This window comes from Acomys russatus, chromosome 6, assembly GCF_903995435.1.
Source record: "Acomys russatus chromosome 6, mAcoRus1.1, whole genome shotgun sequence".
Taxonomy (NCBI): domain Eukaryota; kingdom Metazoa; phylum Chordata; class Mammalia; order Rodentia; family Muridae; genus Acomys; species Acomys russatus.
Genome location: NC_067142.1, coordinates 73,965,260 through 73,986,086, shown reverse-complemented (window position 1 = coordinate 73,986,086; position 20,827 = coordinate 73,965,260). Strand labels below are relative to the sequence as shown.

General features: G+C 42.3%; 1 protein-coding gene across 1 annotated transcript in view; it reads left to right on the top strand.

Moving 5' to 3' along the window:
• Positions 1-20,827, top strand: part of Smyd3 (SET and MYND domain containing 3) — a 549,174-nt gene that overhangs the window by 88,510 nt on the left and 439,837 nt on the right. The window contains exon 2 of the mRNA XM_051147983.1: positions 8,444-8,507. Within this exon, the coding sequence (XP_051003940.1) occupies positions 8,444-8,507 (64 nt within the window). The remainder of the gene's footprint in view (positions 1-8,443; positions 8,508-20,827) is intronic.

Genomic DNA, 20,827 nt, shown 5'->3' with positions numbered 1-20,827 from the left:
AGCCAAGTCTGTCAACATGGAAAGTAAAGTAAGTTGTGATTTAAATTAACACTAAAATGAAAGTGTGTGTGTTTGTATATGAACCATATAGTACATGTTTCTGAGGTGGTATTTACCCAAGGGTCAGATGGAATGGACTTTTTAATAACATGAACATATATGTGTTTATACATTTATGATATAATTGAATATTTTAAAAATTATTAAAAATTAGGCTTTATTTACTTCATATTGACTTTTTTGGTGGGGTGGTGGGGGGGGATGACAAGATTTCATTGTATGGTCCTGGTGGCCAGCCTAGAACTTGCTGTGTAGACTGGCCTCCAACACACAGCGGTCCTCCCGCCTTTGCCTTCCGAGTGATAGGATTGAACCCGTGTGCTACCGTGACTGGTTTGATATTAATTTTGGAAGGTGAAACCAAAGAGATGAGGTGATAAGACACACTGCTGTACTGGAGAAGACACCCATGGGCTAGGGGTTTAGTTTGGAGTTAGAGCCCTTGCCTAGGTTGTGTCAGATCCTGGGTTCTGGCTTGAGAAAAAGAAAAGAAAATTTAAACAGTAATAAAATAATTTAAATACATATTTTGTAAGTATTGGTGTTTTAGAATGTAAAACATTGTTGTGCTATTTAGAGCTCCTTGCATTTTCTTTTTGCCCATGGTACTTAAACTTTTTAAGATTGTGTGGTGTCTATTAGTATCAATACTTACATACTTAAGTGGTACTTGACTTGACTCTTTGGGCAGAGCCAGCCAGAAGTGTTTTTTATCATTTTAGATTTTAAGATCTGAGAATCAAACACCTTTTGAATATCAAAGTTATAGTTCTAGAGTTGGCTGAAAAGGGATTACTGGAAAAAAAAAATCTTCTTTTGGTATTTTGCCTCCAGCTTTGCTGTGTGTGTGTCCATCCATCCGTCTATTTATTTGTTTGTCCGTCCGTTTATCTGTTTGTCTATCTGCTTTGCCAGGAAGAAAAACTCTAACATACTTCATTCAGTTCAGAGAGTCTTACCAATTTTTTTTTTTCCCAATTCTCAATTGCTAGCTATCAAAGTGACCTACAACTTGTAAAATCTTGTAGCAGATGATTCTTCCTATAATGGGGAAAGTTTAAATCTGTATTCTTGAAAAAATGTTAATTTGCTCCTCAACTTCTTACACATGCCCTGCACAAGGCGAACGTACAAGTCATAATTGCCTCTTAGTCTCCCCTGGCTTTAATGTCCATAAAGGAAATATGCATAAAACATTTTTACTGCTTACAAGTTAGATCTTGAACAGACTGTTAGGAAAGCCGTTGGTGTTGAATTGAAGATGACGGGGATAGAAGCTGCGGTGAGTGTGCAGTGAGCAGTGAGGCACAGGCTGCCAGGCAATGTTTAAAACTAGGCTCACTTGCTGTTGGGCTGTGAGAATCTTAAAGTGACACTTGTAAATCGTCTGTTTGGTTAAGCGAGTAGACATCACTAGACACATGTAGATCTTGCCACCTCAGCGGCCCTGGGAGAGGCGTAAGAACTTTCCTCCCTTCTTTCCCGATGTGACATACCTATCTCCTTAGATGAACTTACCTTATTAGACGGAATTGCCACAAGGACTTTGGAAATACACAGCTAGGACCGTTGACAAGCCTTCGCTGCTACTAGTAGGTAGGTGTGGACTTCACATGTGACCTCAGACTGCTGAAGGAACTGACTTCCCTTTCCCGTATCACAGCCCTAGCATCTCATGGAGCCCCATCTCTTCTCACAATCCTCTTTTCACTGTAGCTCTCTCTTTCTGCACATGTGTGTTCTGCTGACCTTGGCCATGATGGCTCGGGAGCAGCCACACATCGCTCTCTCCACAGCTGTGTGCACAGGCTTTGGCGTGGCTTCGCTGTGATCCATCATGAACACTGAGGCTTACCCCGTTAACACGTTTGCCCTAGAGATGGTGGCTTTAATTTAGGGATTTTCGAACAGTGGGGAGGGAAACGCCCTAGTGGATAGCGCCTCCCTGACTAACATGCCCCAGATATTTGCTATGTTTTTGTTTAAAGATTTAAATTGGGTATTTTCCTTTCAAGAGGGTTGGTGCCAGTGAATAGGAAGGAGATTCAATGTCCCTGAAATATTAGTCATTATGGTTTTTTAGTTTCTGCTTTATAAGCTAGAATTGTGAAATAAAGTGATAGGAAACACGGGAAAACAAACCTAAATCAGTTCTATTTTCCTTTTCTCATGGAGTTACATTATTTTGACCACATCTGTTGCTTTGTATTAAAAATCATTTGTTAGTTATGGATGGTAGAGTGAATCTCTTTAATTTTGAAAAAGGCCTTTGGGCCCAAACCAGCATAATTATTGTTTGGCAACAAAAAAATGGAAGATCCCGTCTCTAAATTGTTTTGAATATTCAAGCTAAAGGGAGATCTTATGTTTAGCATTTTCTAGCATCCTTCATTTAGTTAGAGTTACAGTAATTTCACTTCTCTGGAAGAATGGCATGATTTTAATTGAGATAATCTTTTTTCCTGATGTAGAATTTCCATGAAGAAACAGCCAAACACTTGGCCACATGGCATTACCATTTTTAATGAATCCTAATGCTTGGGTTTCAAAGACATAAACATGAAAAATTTGTAAAGATATATTATTTCTATGGTTTCTTTATATAAAAGTAATCTATTTAGGCATTATTTACCTAGTTATGTTTGGCTTTCTTCATGTTTAAAAAAAAAAAAAAAAAGGAATGTTTTTTCCCATGGGCTTTTTTTTCTTGAGCTGCTTATCATAGCATTCAGAACCCCTCATGTGCATTTCCCCAAAGACCATTTTATATCTCAATTGCTTGACCAGTATTTTCCTAGAAATGCTACACAGAGAATCATCCTTATAACTGGTTTTAAGGTGTGTGGTGGGCCGAGCAGTGGTGGCGCATGCCTTTAATCCCAGCACTTGGGAGGCAGAGGCAAACAGATCACTATGAGTTCGAGGCCAGCCTGGTCTACAAAGCAAGTCCAGGACAGCCAAAGCTACACAGAGAAACTCTGTCTTGAAAAACAAACAAACAAAAAACCAAAACAGTTTTCCCAAATCAGTAAGTTTCCTTGGCAATTTTAAGTAATAGAAGTTTTTATTTTTATTTTTTAACCTATTTCTCTTGTTTCTCAGCTCAGATTTCTTTCCCAAGGTCAGTTGTATCAATCACACCAAATCTTGAGTTTTGAGATTTTACTCAGTTTGCTAATGGCAACTGGGTGTTGGTCTTAAACCTGAGCTGGGGGTGTTGCAATGACCCATGCTACACTGAAGAACTGTTTGTGAATGTACCAGATTGTGTTGCTCAGGGGTGGGTGTACATCAGAGACGGAAGGACTGGTGACTTCCCTGTGTTGGCATGGTCATTGCCTGGGCCCAGAGGCCCTGCATGCTAAGCAAGCACCCCTCCAACTCAGTTACAGCCCAGGCCCATTTTTTTTCTTCTTCACAGATATTTCTTTTCATGTGCTAAGAATTGTGTACAAATTGAAATATCTGTGTGCTGGTCTTCAACATAGCCAATCACGTCTCTGTTATGAGAGAAATGCCAGTTCTGAGGGACTCTTGCCATTCTTAGGGCAATGCCTTTGCAAAGGGGGGATCTTCCAACGACCTGGCAATTAAATATTCATCACCGCTCTACCCCTCTGAGATGATTGTACTTTCCCTATGCGTGACCTATGTCACCTTCCAACTTAATTCATGTTCGTTGGTTGCGCAGAGATAGAGAATCCAAGAAGGGAGTGACTGCAAGCTGTTTCCCCAGTGCAGTGCTCTTACTCCTTCACACCCAGCAGTGTATGGTTCAGATTGTCCATCAGCACGGGGGGCGGGGGGCGGGCTCACCTTGAGCCTCACACTTCTGGGGCATTGCGCTTGAGTTCTGCCACATGCAGGAAAAGCTTCATGGTTTAGATAAAATCAGCCCTTTATTCACTGCCGTTCAATGTCTCTCCCCCTAGCCCCAGGAACTGCCTAAGCTAACCAGGGTCTTCTCTGGCAGATTGCTAGTGATCTCTGGGTTTGATTTGAAGTATGCACTTCTCATTGCTGCTCCCAAGAAGTACAGCTTTGGTTTTCATTTGGAGATGACGTGCTTTAAAGAAGAGAGAGATGGGTGGGTTTTTATAAGATGCCCGCCAGCTTGCTTCTTTGTCTCTTCCTCTTCTGCTGCTCCAGAGTTTCTCAGCTGGGGTGCTTACACCCCTCACCCCCTCCAACCCTTCCACACGGAGCTCACCCCAATAGGAAAGTAACTCGCTCTACATGGGATCTGAAGCTGGTCTGAACAAGTACTTAGAATTTTTTTTTCTCAGATTCAGTTAACATTGTTTTTGAAACTTGAGGATTGAAATCTACTTGTTTATAAAAGCTGTGATTGATCATCCAAATAAGCTGCAGTATAGGATTCCTGGCAAAAGCAAACAGCAGTTAGGTTCGTCAGTTACTCTGGGTCTTCATCCTGTTCAGCTAGCCACGGTGCTGAGCTAGACAGCCGGGGAAGGGAGATGGAGAGTGGGTCACTGCTGTTCTTAGCCGTCTCGCTTGCGTTCACTATTGCTTAGAAGTGAGCACAAACACTTTGTGTAGTTGGGGATCTTAATTTCCAGGCAGCAGAAATAGCCTCAGAATGAGACAGAAAAAGGGGGTTATAAGAGGCCGAGTGTTACGCCTGGAGTGGTAGTGCACACCTTTAATTACAGCACTCAGAAGGCAAAGGCAGAGGCAGGTGGATCTCTGAGTTCTAGGCCAGCCTGGACTACAGAGTAAGTTCCAGGACAGTCAGGGCTACATAGAGAAACCCTGTCTTGAACCACCCTCTCCAAACACACACACACACACACACACACACACACACACGGGGGGGGGGGGTCAAGTCTGAGGAGGTGGGTGCAAGCAGTCTCTCCATCGTCCCATCCTCTCCCTGGCTGTTGCTTTCTGCCTACTGCTCAGCTTTCCATGTTTATCTTTATGCAGATTTGGGTTACGTTTTGGGTGACCTTTCTTATGGTCTATTGCAAGGGTAGCTTTTTTCTCTTATTTCATCCAATAGTTGCTTATTGACTTAAGTCAGATTTCAGAGCCATTGGCGATTGTTTCTTGGGTTTGTGGTAGATGTAGGTGGCCAGTGTGAGCGTGGCGGGCCAGTCTGGAGACTTCGCAGTGTCCTTGTAGATGTCATTTCCATAGCACTGTTTTTAAATCACGACTGAATTATGGGTTATAGTCCTATTTTGCTCCTAACAGAACGTTGTATAGTAGTTATTGATTGGTATTTTCCTCTGGCTCCATTAATCCATTCTGTTGTAGTGTTGTGTACTATTTCACTTAAAACATGTATCTTACGATTTCAGTTTTTACTTTATGCCTTCCTTGGTTTTCTATTTGTATAAAATTTGTGTTTTTTGTTTGTTTTGGAGATAGTGTCTCAGAGATAATCCTCCTGCCTCTGCCTCCTGAGTGCTTGAATTGCAGATGTGCACCACTGTCTGTCTCTAATTTAAGTTATTAATTTGCATGTTTAGCTCATTTAGTTTTAGGTTTTTTTTTTTTTTTTTTTTCTTTCACAGGTTTGGGCATTTCCCTCATTATTTACTTAAAATGTCTTTTCTATTCTCCATTGGGACTCTACTGTTCCTCAGGCTATGTAAAAGCTTATCTCACATAGCCATGCAGAAGAGAGTGTATTGGTTTTTATTTAAAAAAAATTCTAATTCCTCCATTGTTAGGGAAAATGACTGCTATTACTTATTCTCACAAGTATTTTTTTTTCTCACAAGTATTTTTAAAGAGTGGCCAGGGTGCTTAAAAAGATGTGTGGTAACACAGTCACCTAACAGCTGCAAGTAAGTCACAGACTAACTTTCTCTGTTTGCTTGATCAATAAAATTCCACAAGACAGTCTCAGTTTTTTGATTTTTTTTTTTTTCATTTTCTTTAGGTTTTTCGAGACAGGGTTTCTCTATGTTATCTTGGATTTTACTTTGTAGACCAGGCTGGCCTTGAACTGAGAGATCCACCACTGGTATTAAAGGTGGCATTAAAAGTGTGTGCTCTCACGCCTGGCTTGACAGTCTGTATTTTAATAATTTTGATAATTTAATAATTTCTTGCTTGGCGTTTCCTGTATTCCAGCCACTATTTTAAGGTCCTTACATATATAAACTTAATTGCGTATTGGTCATTTTTTTCCCCTTAAAGATCTATTATTTGTACTTTATATATTTGAGATTTGATACATTTATTAGTGGATGCATAGCAGCTGGTGACCAGGGTCTTCTGTATTTACCCTTTGGCCTCCTTTCTTTCTTATGACTTGTTTAACTTTTCCCAGATGTTGATGTGATTACACAAGCTATTTTAGTTTGCCTGATGCAGCTTCCTCATCCCACCTCACCTGCCTTTTTCTTTGAAGCATAAGTGGGTTGAGTCTTTATCCAGTTTTGTTCATAGACGATGGTGGAATATGATGGTTAGGAATAAAAAGTTAAGGCCAGATTGGTTGGTTTGCTTTGCTGTCTGGAGGGTAGATTTTGGCAGCTCTCCTTTGGCAGTTGGATGTGGGAAACATTTTGCCTTTTTAAAAACAATTTGTGTTTGGAGACAGGGTTTCTCTGTGTAGCCTTGGCTGTCCTGGATTCCCTCTGTAAGCGAGGCTGGCCTCGAACTCACAGAGATCCGCCTGCCTCTGCCTCTCTGGAGCTGGGATTACAAGCCCTTGCAGTCCCATGACACAGCCACTTCATGCTTCCCTACCTAATTTGTACTTTAGTATCCTCTTTTTTTGTTTGGTTGTTTTGTTGTGTTTTAAGGCAGGGCATCACTTGTAGCTCTGGCTGTCCTAGAATTCACTTTGTGGACCAGGCTGGCTTATCACAGCTATCCTCCTGTTGTAGGATATTTGATCACACTGTGAACCCGAGATTGTGTAGTGGTAAAAAAAAAAAAAATCTGTTTTTAAGTTGTGCTAGGGCTCAGCCACAGCACACACTTTTAATCGAAGAGCTTTCTGTAAACAAGATTAAATAAAGTCAACCATAGGAGCAAGCAACCCGTTGACAGGGAATGAACCCAGGAAAAAACCAAGGAGAGAAGAGAAAGTCTGGAGCTGGATAGACACACAGAAGTAGAAAGGAGGGGCCTTAGTTTGAAGGGTTTTTAAGATGGCGTGGAGAAGTAGCTCTTTCCTTCTGGGGTGCAAGCTGAGTAGGAAGGTTGGCTGGTGCTTTCTCTGCCTCTCTGAGCTGGCAGGCTTTCAGCCCAGCATCTGGCTCCTGAGTCTTTATTGGTAAGTTTGACCGTTTAGGATTTTGTGTGAAAACAACATCCCCCTGCTTCTGCCTCTGCTGGGATTACAGACAGGCGTGCACCTCCACACCTGAATAGCATCTGCTTTCAATCTCTTGGAAATGTACTAAGTATTTCTAAGGTAGGCACAGTGACTCCGCTTGTCTTATAGGAAGGACTCTTTCAAGTTTAGCGTGAATTATTCTATGAACAGACTATGGTGCCAGTCCAGCACAGCTGCAAATGCTCACAATGAGTCATTCTGTTTTCCCACGGACTTTGTTAACACTCTGACAGCTGGTGCTTTTGCCTGCCTTGACTCTGTCCACCAACCTACTGTCTTCTCTGTTGGCCACAATTAATAATACCAGACGTTTTTTAGTTTTAGAAATCAACCTTTTAAGTGTCTTAATTATTTTTGCTCAGGTGACTTGGCAAGAACAACTTTGGTGCCTTTTAGTCCTAATCCGGCCTTTCAGAGGTAGACTTTAATGGGGTTTCTAAATTATTTCCTAGCTGGATCCCTTGAGGGTCTTGTGTACATTCACCATAGCTGCTCTGCCTCACAGTAGAGACGTCTGTCATCAGACAGAACAAGTAGCTGTATTACAATCGTATATACCTCAGCCGAACCGAAGAGCGCTGCTTATGTGGGTGTTTCATGCGGTGGGAGGAAGAGGATGTCAGCCATTTGCAAGTCTAATCCCTGACTGTGTGTGCGTTTGTGTATGTGCACGTGTGCATGCATGTGTGTGTGCGTGCGCATATGTGTATTCACCATGCCTTTTCACCTGTGCATGTGTGTAGAAGCCAGAAGTCACCTTTGTGTGTCTTCCTTTATTGCTCTCCACCTTATTTTTGAGGCAGGGTCTCTCCCTAAACTTGGATCTTACTGCTTTGGCTAGGCTGACTGTGGCCCAGCATGCACTGGGGGTTTACGAGCACACTACCCTACCCAGTGTGAGTGCTGAGGTTCCAAACTCAGGGCCTCGTGCTTGAGCAACAAGCATCCTCACGGATCCTGTGTGAGGAGCGAGCAGAAGCATCGGCATCAGCATGCTGACTTGAGTTTCAGCCATACATATTTCTCACTATTTTCTAACAGAGAATTAATTGTTGTTAACAGGAAGGAAAAGCTGATGCGGTGTTCCCAATGCCGAATTGCCAAATACTGCAGTGCCAAGTGCCAGGTAAGACTATCGAGCATCTGTTCTCAGCTATAGCTGTGGGTATAGATTATTCCTTTCATCTTTTTAACAAACAAAAAACAAAACAGTGATTCTTTTTTTTTTTTTTTTTTTGCTTGTCATTCTTCTTTCAGTTTTAAATTTAATATTGGAACAGTTTGAATAAGCTTTGTCAAGAGAGGAGGAAAAGAGGGAGTGAAGGAGAGAGGAAGAGGCAGGCAGAGAGAGAGACGGAGTTACACATGTCCTGCTGGGGCGAATGATCAAAGCTAGGTAGCCAGTGACCACTTCAACGCCAGCATTATCTCCTCATCACCCTTCTGGCTATGAGTTCAGTGCATTATTCCGCTGACGGCAGCACTGTCTTCATTATCCAGTTACCTATCAGTAGCACCAGCTGGGGATCTAGCCCTTACTTTAATACCCACGAATTTGGTGGTACATTTCAGTTTCAAACCATCACATCATTGTAAAGGTTTTTGTGCAGACATATTTGAGGGTCCATATAAGTTTATAAAAATAGATACTGGTTATTTCTTTTTTGGCACATGTCTTTCTCTGCCTTGATTTCCTTTTTCCTTTTTAGAGACTATTTTGTATCATCCAATAATATATATCTCCATGGTCATAATCTCCTCATTAATGAATGTTTAGGTTTTCCTCCAAATTTGGTATTGTTAATAATGCACCCTGGGGCTGGAGAGATGGCTCAGCAGTTAAGAGCACTGGCTGCTCTTCCAGGGGATCTGAGTTCAATCCATAGCACCCACATGGCAGTTACTGTCTATAACTTCAGTTCCAGGGGATCCAACACCCTTACACAGACATACATGCAAGCAAAATACCAACATAAATATATAGAATAAAATACATGAATTAAAAACATATATCCAACATTATTCTTGTATAGTTTTACATTTTAATTTCATTATAAATTTCTAATCATATTTTTAATAAAAGCATATATACATTAAAAAAATTTTAAAGATAGTATCAAATTGCCTTCTTAAAGATTAAATTAATTTGTAATGATATGGTTTTTAATATCTTTGGATTCTTTTAAGGATGTATAATTAACATTCGGCATGACCTTTTCTTCAAATCTTTTGATTAATCATTTAATAAGAGTTATAATTATGCTCTAATGAATATCATTAAAAAGTCTAATTGAAATTTCTGTGTCTGTGTTGTCCTACCCTCATTCTTATTTTGGGATGTGCGTGTGCTTGCTTGTGTGTTTATGTGCACAAATACTTACGTGGAGTTCTCCTTCCTTCCTTTTGAATCTAGATCTTTTTCTCAGGGGATTTTCTTTTCTTATTTTCAAAGACTTATTTATTTATTATGTATACAGTGTTTCTGTCTGTTTGTATGCCGGCAAGCCACAAGAGGGCATCAGATCACATTATAGATGGTTGTGAGCCACCATGTGGTTGCTGGGAATTGAATTCAGAACCTTTGGAAAAGCAGCCAGTGCTCTTAAAAGCCATCCCTCCAGCCCCACCCCTATCCCCTTTTGGGGGTTTCCTGCTATTTCATGTTCTCCTTTGAAATCAGTTCCTTCAGCATGCAAATAAATTGATCTTAATTGGAAAAAAAAAAAAACCAAACCCTATGCACAGAAATATCAGAGGATCCAAGTTCCAGTGCTACTTCAGCGACTTTCTAGTTAAATTATTTCATAGGAAATACAAGATCAGGCCTCAGTTTCTGTACTGATGAGAGCTAGTATTTGATTGACATCTGCTGTGTGCTGGGCACTCTTTTATTCCATTTAACTTTACAAGTGTCCTGTGTAAATTCAGTGTAGTTGCTGTGCTCATTTTACCTGTAAGGAAACAGTTCAGAACAGCACGCAAATTGTTACAGCTATAAATTTTACTCTTGTTATAATATTGTGGTTACAGCTGCTTTTCAATTATCTTTTGTATTTGTTCTTTGTTTCTCGGCCACTTATTTTTACTCTGACACGTGATATATGCCCAGAAAGCTCTTTATCCCTTAGATTCTTCCACCTATTTTATATTGTTTTCAAAAGAGACAAAAGGAAACATTTTAAAAGTAGAAATCAAGAGCTGAGTCGATTGTCCAGTGGGCATAGTGACCGGGGCGAGCGCCAATGGCCATATGCATTTGTAACCTGAAACTTTGTGGGACTGGAGACAGGCTTGGGAGCGTAGAACGCCAGCTCTCTGGTGCTTACTTGCCAGCCTGCCTAGCTGGAATCTACTAACTTCAGGCTCTGGGAGAGACTGTCTCTCCAAAAATAAAAGTGGAGAGCAATCAGGGAGAGTGGGTCTGTTTCAACGGTTGCCTTCTTCACTTATGTACATATACACGCATGCATACCATCACACAGGCACATGCCATACATAGGAACAGCCCTACACGCATGCATGTCATCACACAGGCACATGCCATACATAGGAGCAGCCCCCCACACACACACGGGGAAGGAGAGAGAGGAAAGAGAGAGGGAGAGAGGGAGAGATAGCTAAAATTTTACCACTTTGCTGATAAGATATAAATGTTAAAAACAATTTTTATTTTTATCTCATTTTTTACACTTTTGTTAAAGTGAGACCTCATATTTCTTGTATAAGATCTTAAAAGTAAGTATAATAAAAGGCAGAGGTGGTGGTGGTGGTGGTGGTGGAGGGAGAAAACACATTCCTTTCTCCAGAAGATAAATCATAGGAAATCTGTTTATGGTGATATTTAGCCCACCCCTACCCCTGCTGAAGTGGGGCTCCAGGTTTCCCCCAGTGTCCGGTCAGGTGGCAATGCACACAGAAATGATGAGTTAGCATAGTATTTGACACACAGATTTTGGAAGTTTCATTTCTAATTTCAATGGCCTAAGCCTTTATTTTACTCTCCCCCCCCTCCCCGTTTTCACAAACATATTTTCTCTGAGGCTACTTTCTCCAGTTGCAATAATACATAGAGAGAAGAAAAGGCCATGATCTGATTAGAGCAAGTAGAGGGAGTTTGGCAAGTGGGTATGTCACTTTGATTCATTGTGGCGTTTATATTTTATTATATATATTAGTTATTCACTGTAGCATCAATAACACTGTCATTGTTAGATATAACGTGCAAGGTAATGGGAAAATAGCCAGTAAGATGAAATATATGATGCCAGCTAGAACTTATGGTTTCTTGTTTTGTTTTGGTTTTTTGGTGTGTGTGTGTGTGTATGGGTGTGTGTGTGTGTGTGTGTGTGTGTGGGTGTGTGTGTGTGTGTGTGTGTGTGTAGTGCTGTGTGGGTGTAGAGGTGAGAGACAAAGGTTGGCCAGAACATATGCATTTAAACTGCTCTGGTTATCGGCACCTTAAGGTACTGAGCTAAATGCTGTAATTACTGTGGATACCCAGAAAGATACACAGAATTAAACTGACAAGCTGAACTATGAGAACGATGAACAGTAATGAACAGGAGGCGAAAGCAAGTGGAATGCAAGTTGATACGGAGACTGTGACTCTGTAGCAGAAACCTGCATCTGTCTCAGAGGACACAGCTGGCTCGAGCTGTGGTAATAACGAGTTGTCAGAAAGGTTTTGGGGATATTTTAAACAGTGCAATATATTCTTTCTGCTCAAAGGGCACTGCCATTGCCATCAGTATTCATGTTTCATTTTTAAACATAAGCAACACAGGAACATATATTCATTATGAAATTAAAGTAATATGGAATCATACAGGATTAAAACAATGAATGTTTTCTCCAGTTTCTTTTTTTCTTTCTCTCTTTTAAACTTCTGTTTTCTAGAGATAGTTTGTGTTTCTTTTTGTGAGCGCAGTAGGCTAAAGGCTGGCTGTTCCTATACAGTCAGTCAGTCAGTCAGTCTGTCTGTCAGTCCACCTACCGTTTTCTGCTGTGTATACTGTTTTTTCTGATCTCGACAAGATTTCTGTTTATTTTATTTTTTTGAGACAGGGTTTGTCTCTGTAGCCTTGGCTGTCCTGGACTTGCTTTGTAAACCAGGCTGGCCTGAAACTCACAGAGATCTACTTGCCTCCGCCTCCCAAAGTGCTGGGGGAAAGGGCATGCACTACCACATCTGGCTTGACTTATTTTTTCTCTTGTGGCTTTGAGCTCCTGCCTCTGCCTTATTATGAGACACCCATAGCATTATTTCCTAGTGTGGGGACCTGTCTCCGTATTGACATAATTGGGATAGCACAGATGATTCTGAGACTGAAAAGGAGGAACAGGCTGTTTTCTTATTAAGAAATATTCAAAATTGAAAACTGACAGCTTACTGATAGCAAGTAAATCAATTACTTTTTTTAATGGTTGATTTCTTTTTATGTGCATTGGTGTTTTGACTGCACATATGTTTGTGTGAAGGTGTCAGATCCCCTGGAGCTGGAGTTACAGTCGTGAGCTGCCATGAGGGTGCTGGGAGTTGAACCTTGGTCTCCTGGAATAGCTGTCAGTAGTGCTGTTAACCTCCGAGCTGTCTCTCCAGCCTCAAGTAAACCAATTTCAAGCAAATTCATCAAATATTATTTTGCCTTTTCTGGATTTAGTTTGACACATGATGCTTACATTTCTAATTCAACTTGCTGTAAACAAAGCACGTGACCAGATTCTAGATCAAATCTTAGATTTGAACCTTTTGAAAAGCAGAGAGAGGTTGTTTCACATCAGCAATTATATGTCTTTTTACACACATGAATTGTATTTTTGGGTCTGCGTTCCATGTGTAGTTATAGAATGATTTGATTAGTTTTTATGGTGGGAAATGAATCCTTTGTCAGTAGGCATTTCACAGGGTGATTTTTATCAGCTTTCTGCAACACCACTTTCCAAGGGGGACGGGACATACTTGAGAAAGCTAAGCCTCAGGAGTAGCTGTTCCTCGGACTGACAGGATCTGCAGAGTTTTATGTTTAATCCATTTTGACAAACTCTCTTCCATTGACATTTGAAGTGATTCTTGTTATATTGTATTGAGATCTATCATCTCTGTTAATGTTTTTGGTTTTTTGTTATTTCCCTGCTTTTGTTTTTCATTATTTTCCTCCCTTTTGTTGGTTTCTAGTTAAACATTTTATTCAGAACTTTTACATTTTCTCCTCTTCTCCGAGCTTTTCAGTTTTTTTGGGGGGGGGGAGTGGATAGGGTCTTACTAGGTAGCTCACACTGGCTTCAAATTCATATATCCCAAGATAGCGTAACTCTTACGATCTCCCTTCAATTGCCTTCTGAGCACTTGGGTTTCAGGTGTATGCCACCATGTCCTCTAGTTAGGGGAAGCACCTGTCCCTGTAAGGAAAGGACCGAATGGAAGACTGTAGCAGTGGTCTTGACAGTCTTGGCATCATATTTACACTGGACTTTCATCTTAACTCTCCATTGCCTACTGTAAATCAGCCAGTAATAGGCAGATATTTCCGTCACTTCAGAAATAGATGCTTTTGTGCCCACCCGGCCCCACGCCCCACCCCATCCCAGCAGCCATTTTTTATTCCCGTTCTCTGTCAGCTACACAGGCTTCCGCTGTAGAGGCTTTCTTTTGGAATTCTTCTCATGACAGGGTAGCCTGTCTCCGACCTGGCTGTGGAATCCCTGATAGCCCCTGAACTGCTTCTGCATCCATGGATTGGACTTCCTGATAAGGGCCAGCCATCTCAGCAGTGATGACTTTGGGAATTACAGACCCAACAATTATTTGGGTCCGGGAAATAAAATGTCTTTTCTGCTAGGTTCACATAGAATCTGCTGTTGATCTTTTGGTTGTCCCAGCATGGAGATTTCTAGTATGCTTAGAAATTCATGGAAAGGCATAATTTATTTTGTGCATCTCACAAACCATGTAGTTGTGGTCTCTCAATAGATCATGGTTTGGCGACTCCTCTTCCTCTTCTTGTTCCTCTTGTTCCTCTTCTTCTTCCTCCTCTTCCTCATCTTCTCCTCCTCCTCATCTCCTTCTCCTCCTCCTTCCTCCTCCTCCTCCTCCCTTGCCTTTCTCCGTCTCCTCTCCCCTCCCCCTCCTCCTCCTTCCTCCTTCTCTCTCCTTTCGCTCCCTCCTCTGAAGGCCTGTGTGGTAAATATCCTTGGCCATATGACTTGTTAATGATTTTTCATCTCTGTCTTAGCACGAAAAGGGTTCAGCTATTGTGTGTGACTGTATCCTAGTATAATTTTCCAAAAAATGTGGCCATAGAGCTCTGACTTATACAGGTTATGGTTTTCTGAACTCTGTGTTAAGATAGTAATGGCTCACTCTGGGGCCCTAGTGCTATTATTGCCTTGTATTATATGGTTTCTGGTTAATCAAGATATTGTGGTTGCCAAAGATGTAATAATTCAGTTGTTTCATTTTCTGATAACTTGGTGCCCTGTGGCCATTCCTGGCCTCATTCTATCTTTGGCTTTGGCTTTATTTTCCTACTCTGAGTGGGCTCAACGGTAAGGACTCTGCTGTGTCTGGATATGCAAGCTGCAAGCATTAATTGACACAACTGCGCTGCTGCCTGCAACTGAATCTCCTGAGTTCTCTGAAGAGATCCTTTCTAAAATTTTTATTTATTTATTTATTTATTAAGTTTTATTATTCAGATTACATCCCAATTGTTCTCCCCTCACCTGTATCCTCCCATTCCTGCCTCCCTCCTTCTTTCTCTCTATTCCCCTCCCCTAGACCTGTGGCAGAAGGGGACCATGTGGTCACAGCCTATCAAGTCTCCCAACCAAAAAAAGCCCAGGGCCAGATGGTTTCAGCGCAGAACTCTACCAGACCTTCAAAGAAGAGTTAATACCGATACTCTTCAAACTGCTCCACAAAATAGAACCGCATGGAACATCATCAAACTCATTCTATGAGGCCACAGTCACCTTGATACCTAAACTTCACAAAGACCCAACAAAGAAAGAGAATTTCAGACCAATTTCTTTGAATAGATCTTTATGCAGGTATTTGATCAGTGCCCTTCAGTCATCTTTAGCTGTTGGACAACCTGCTCAGCCTCCACTTTATATTCCCAGATCCGAGCCTTGTGTATCTTCATGTGTCTGACGACCCGTGTGGGCCTTTCTAAGCACAGAGGAGGAACTTTTCACTCATTTGCACCAAGTACTGTTGAGTTGGATGAAAACTTTCAGGTCTCTTTTCTTGTCTGCAGATGGCCGGATAGCTCAGTTCTGTGTGAGTGGCATGAGGCATGCACTGAGTGCCCCGCAGTGGTGACACCTCAGCTCTGTGTGAGTGGCATGAGGCACGCACTGAGTGCCCCTCAGTGGTGACACCTCAGCTCTGTGTGAGTGGCATGAGGCACGCACTGAGTGCCCTGCAGTGGTGACACCTCAGCTCTGTGTGAGTGGCATGAGGCACACACTGAGTGCCCCGCAGTGGTGACACCTCAGCTCTGTGTGAGTGGCATGAGGCATGCACTGAATGCCCCGCTGTGGTGACACCTCAGCTCTGTGTGAGTGGCACGAGGCATGCACTGAATGTCCCGCAGTGGTGACACCTCAGCTCTGTGTGAGTGGCATGAGGCACGCACTGAGTGCCCCGCAGTGGTGACACCTCAGCTCTGTGTGAGTGGCACGAGGCATGCACTGAATGTCCCGCAGTGGTGACACCTCAGCTCTGTGTGAGTGGCATGAGGCACACACTGAGTGCCCCGCAGTGGTGACACCTCAGCTCTGTGTGAGTGGCATGAGGCACACACTGAGTGCCCTGCAGTGGTGACACCTCAGCTCTGTGTGAGTGGCATGAGGCACACACTGAGTGCCCCTCAGTGGTGACACCTCAGTTCTGTGTGAGTGGCATGAGGCATGAGGCACGCACTGAGTGCCCCTCAGTGGTGACACCTCAGCTCTGTGTGAGTGGCATGAGGCACGCACTGAGTGCCCCGCTGTGGTGACACCTCAGCTCTGTGTGAGTGGCACGAGGCACGCACTGAATGTCCCGCAGTGGTGACACCTCAGCTCTGTGTGAGTGGCATGAGGCACACACTGAATGTCCCGCAGTGGTGACACCTCAGCTCTGTGTGAGTGGCATGAGGCATGAGGCACGCACTGAGTGCCCCACAGTGGTGACACCTCAGCTCTGTGTGGGTGGCATGAGGCATAAGGCATGAGGCACGAGGCATGAGGCACCCACTTAGTGCCCCGCAGTGGTTAAAAACAGTTCAGGGTCTGCCAGATGAGCTGGTGGGTAACGGTATTCACTGCCAGCCCGATGCCTAGAGCTTGATCCTTGAGATCCTTCCACATGCCCACTGTGACACATGCATCGATACACATACACACAGGTACACACACACCTTTATAAATAAGTGTAATAAGAAAGTTCAGATATCCATTTCTTTTTCATTTCTTTTTCTTTTTCAATTTCTTTCTTTCTTTTTTTCTTTTTTGTTTGTTTTTTTCAGGACAGTTTCTCTGTGTCCTGAACTCACTTTGTAACAGAGCAGCTAACTAGGACCAGGCTCACTGTTGAACATCGCTGTTCTCTGTTGCTTTTTAAAGATGTATTTACTTTAATTAATTAAATTTGGTTTTGTGAGACAGGGTTTCTCTTTGTAGCCTTGACTTTCCTGGACTGGCTTTGTAGACCAGGGCTGGCCTTGAACTCACAGAGATCCACCTGCCTCTGCCTAACTGAGTGTTGGGATTACAGATGTGCACCACTGCACTCAGCATCCATATCTGTTTTATGAGCAGTCGCAGTTTCTGGAGTAGTGGGACATTTAAACAGATGCTACATATCTATGTATGTTTGGCGTGTGTAGGGTTGTTCTAGGTTGGAGATTTTTAGCTCTTCTTGGACTGACTTCCACATTTTATGACAGTTACATTTATTGTCTGTTTTACTATCTTGAAATGAAATTGTATAGTTAATCCAGCCTCCTAAATTGTTGTTGTTATTTATCGTCGTCGTCGTCGTCATCATCATCATCTTATTCTATTTTACTTTTTTTTTTGGAGACAAGGTTTCTCTGTATAACCCTAGCTGTCCTGGAACTTGCTCTCTAGACCAAACTAGTCATCTGAGTGTTGGGGTTAAAAGGTGTGCGCAACCACACCCAGATCAAGCTTACATATTTGTAAGGAGAAAGAAAATAATGACTAACAAAAATACCGTGTCTTGCTATGTAAATAGGCACGACTAGACTAGAAGGCATAATTAATCAAATACTGCTGCAAACACACAGAGCCACGATGAGAAGGAAGAACAGACCCACAGTGGAAGGTCTGCTGGCTTGGGAGCTCAGATACAGCAGGCACTGTGGCCCTGGCTGAGAGAGCTTTATGAAATATTGACAAACAATAGTTATTCTCAAAGTTTAACCTTGAATGGCGACAAAAATTCTGCACTAATAGGACTATGTAAAAACAGGTGAAAGAAGATTTAGTTCTAGGCTGAGTCGACCGGAAAGACATTTCCACCTTCACAGCAGATCTCGAAGCACATAGGAAACTTGTGTTGCCTTTGGGCTCAGTTTTTTGCTTGTGGAAATGTCCTCCGTGGGAGGTCTGGGTTTTCCTTCTAATTTTAAGTGTCTGTCATGCACAGCAACATCACAGCAAACACAAGCAACAGCATGAATTTCCAGGGCAACCTCCAGTATTAGTACTGTCCTCATCGGGAACGCCTCATGTAATTAGCTTGTGGTGCACACAACTGTAACACTGTAAGAATCATGGGGGCGTGTAGTTCCTGAGGTTGTGTTTTGAGTCCCAAGGACCCTGACATGGAATCCTTTCCTTTCCTTTTTCATCTGGAATTGTTGTCTTTGCTTCTTACTGCTGTGTCTGATTTTCCCTTCTCTCCCATGCCAGTTCGTGCTGATTGTATAGTACCGTTAATTTTCTTCTCTCTTTTTTTTTTTTTGATTGATTGATTTATTTTATGCATATGAATACTCTATCTGCATGTACATCCTCAGGACAGAAGAGGGCACCAGATCTCATTATAGATGGTTGTGAGCAGCCATTTGGTTGCTGGGAATTGAACGCAGGCTCTCTGGAAGAGCAGCCAGTGCTCTTAACTGTCGAGCCATCTCTCTAGCCCAACACTGTTAATCTTCATCTGCGAGAACAGAAAATATCACAGTCCGTGTTGTGAACAAACATTAATTGCATTCTTGGATGGCAGTAGAGGAAGAAAAAAGGAAAAATGGCTATCATTGGAGAAACTGGTGGACATTTACGTCTAGTGTGTCACTGAGGTCCCAGCCAAGGAAGGTTTGTAGAGTGAAGACAGTACCCGTGCTTCTGAGTGTCTTTTCAGGGGAGTTGCTTACTAGACTCATTGGTGGACTTATGTAAGCCTATGGGAAGAGCCTAAGCAGCAGGTCTGAGCAAATACTGTTTTAAAGATCTGATTTTTGTTATCATGGTTGGAAGAAATAGAACAGACGGACACTTTCCTTTAAAATGAAACCAGTTCAAGTGACATGATTTCATTCTATATTTATGACTAAATGGTCTGATTTTGCTTTTGGATAGAATTAAAGGAAAAAAAACCTTCTCAATTCTCTAAAACCAATGGGAAGATAAGCATGTTGTTGTTATTTTCATGGGACGGCTCAGGAATGAAGGAACATTTTCCCCTAGCGTCTGCTTATTATTTAGATAGAGCAATATTAATCATGGTAAAGACCAGATGCTACTTTTCACAAGAAGTCGCTAAATTTTAGATGCTTCATTTAAAACAGTGCCACATAACTGGTTAATTGGCACACTTTCTGAAGTGCATGTTGGCTGCCAGGTGTCTGAGCTGATCACATCTAGAGAGTTTTGTGTTTTAATTTCTTTGTTATACTTTACACCCTCACCACAGTGTCCCCTCCGTCCACTCTTTTTCACCCCCAACTCCTTCTTCTTTTTTTCCCTTTCAGAAAAAAACAAAACAAAACAAAACAAAAAACCCAGGCCTCCCAGGGATGTCGACCAAAGGCAGCATAACAATTCACAGTAAGACAAGGCACAAACCCTTATATTAAGGTTAGATGAGATGACCCAGTAAGAGGAAAAGGGTCCCAAGAGCAGGTAAAAGAGTCAGAGACAGCGACTGTTCCCACTGTTAGGAGTCTGCATAACACCAAACTACACAACCATAACTTATATGCAGAGGACCTAGTTCAAAACCATACAGGCTCCATGGTTGTTGCTTTAGTCCACGTGAGCCCCGATGAGCCCTGCTTAGTTGATTCTGTGGGTCTTCTTGTGGTGTCCTCAGCCCCTCTGGTACCTGCAATGTTTCGGTGTCCTCAGCCCCTCTGGTACCTACATTTTTTCTTCCCCCTCTTCCGCAGGGTTCCCCAAGCTCCGCCTAATGTTTGGCTGTGGGTCTCTCCATCTGCTCCCATCAGCTGCTGGATGCAGCCTCTCCATTAACCATGGGGCTAGGCACCAATCTACGAGTCTAGCAGATTAATTCAATGTTTAAAGATACCAGCACTATAGTTTCCTGTCAGAATACAGGACTCTGCATTGGTCTGCTTAGCCTACTCTCCTTGGAAGGCCAGTTGGAAGAGAGCGCCTTGCCACATCTTAGTCAATGCATACTAGCCCGTGCCCCCCGGGGATGGCGATGACAACCATGGGGTGCTGTTACATAATTTGTACACCTGTGTTTGATTCATTAGAACATTCCGTGGGTGACTATAATTTTGCTAGGTAGGGTGTATATGGTTTTGTGTCTTTCAGACTTACTCAACAGTGACGCAGTGACCACCTTAGTCGTTGACCGTTGCTAGTTCAGTACTTGTCTCTGTACAACAGGCTCTCCTGGGATTTAATATCTAGTGACATATGTCTTCCTTTCTGCCAGATGAGCACCATGGACATCATTGTGCTCTGCTTCCTTCTTGCTCGTAAAGTGTCTTAAACAAATGTCCAAACACAGCAGTCACTTCGTGCTTGCGTTGCTCATGCCACGTGCCTCCCTATTCTTGTGTATATTTTTTGGGACTTTGTTCTTAAATCCCACAGCATGAGCTTTGCTTTCTCTTTTTAACTTTGGGACAGTATCTAGTATCTGGATTACTGAGGAAATTAAATGTAATGTCTCTTGTTAATTGTTTAGTCCTGAGCTTAGCATATTCTAGAATGCTAAGTGGATACCCAGGGGACTTTGCTCAACCCTACCGTTGATTTTTAGCATTTTATGTTTCTGCTTTACAACCTATTTCTTTCTTTCTTTCTTTTTTTTTTTTCCCAAGACAGAATTTCTCTGTGTAGTCCTGGCAATCCTAGAACTCTGTAGACTAGCCTGGCCTTGAACTCACAGAGATCTGTCTGCCTCTGCCTCTCAAGTGCTGAGATTTAAGATGTGAGGCGCCATTGCCTGGCACAACT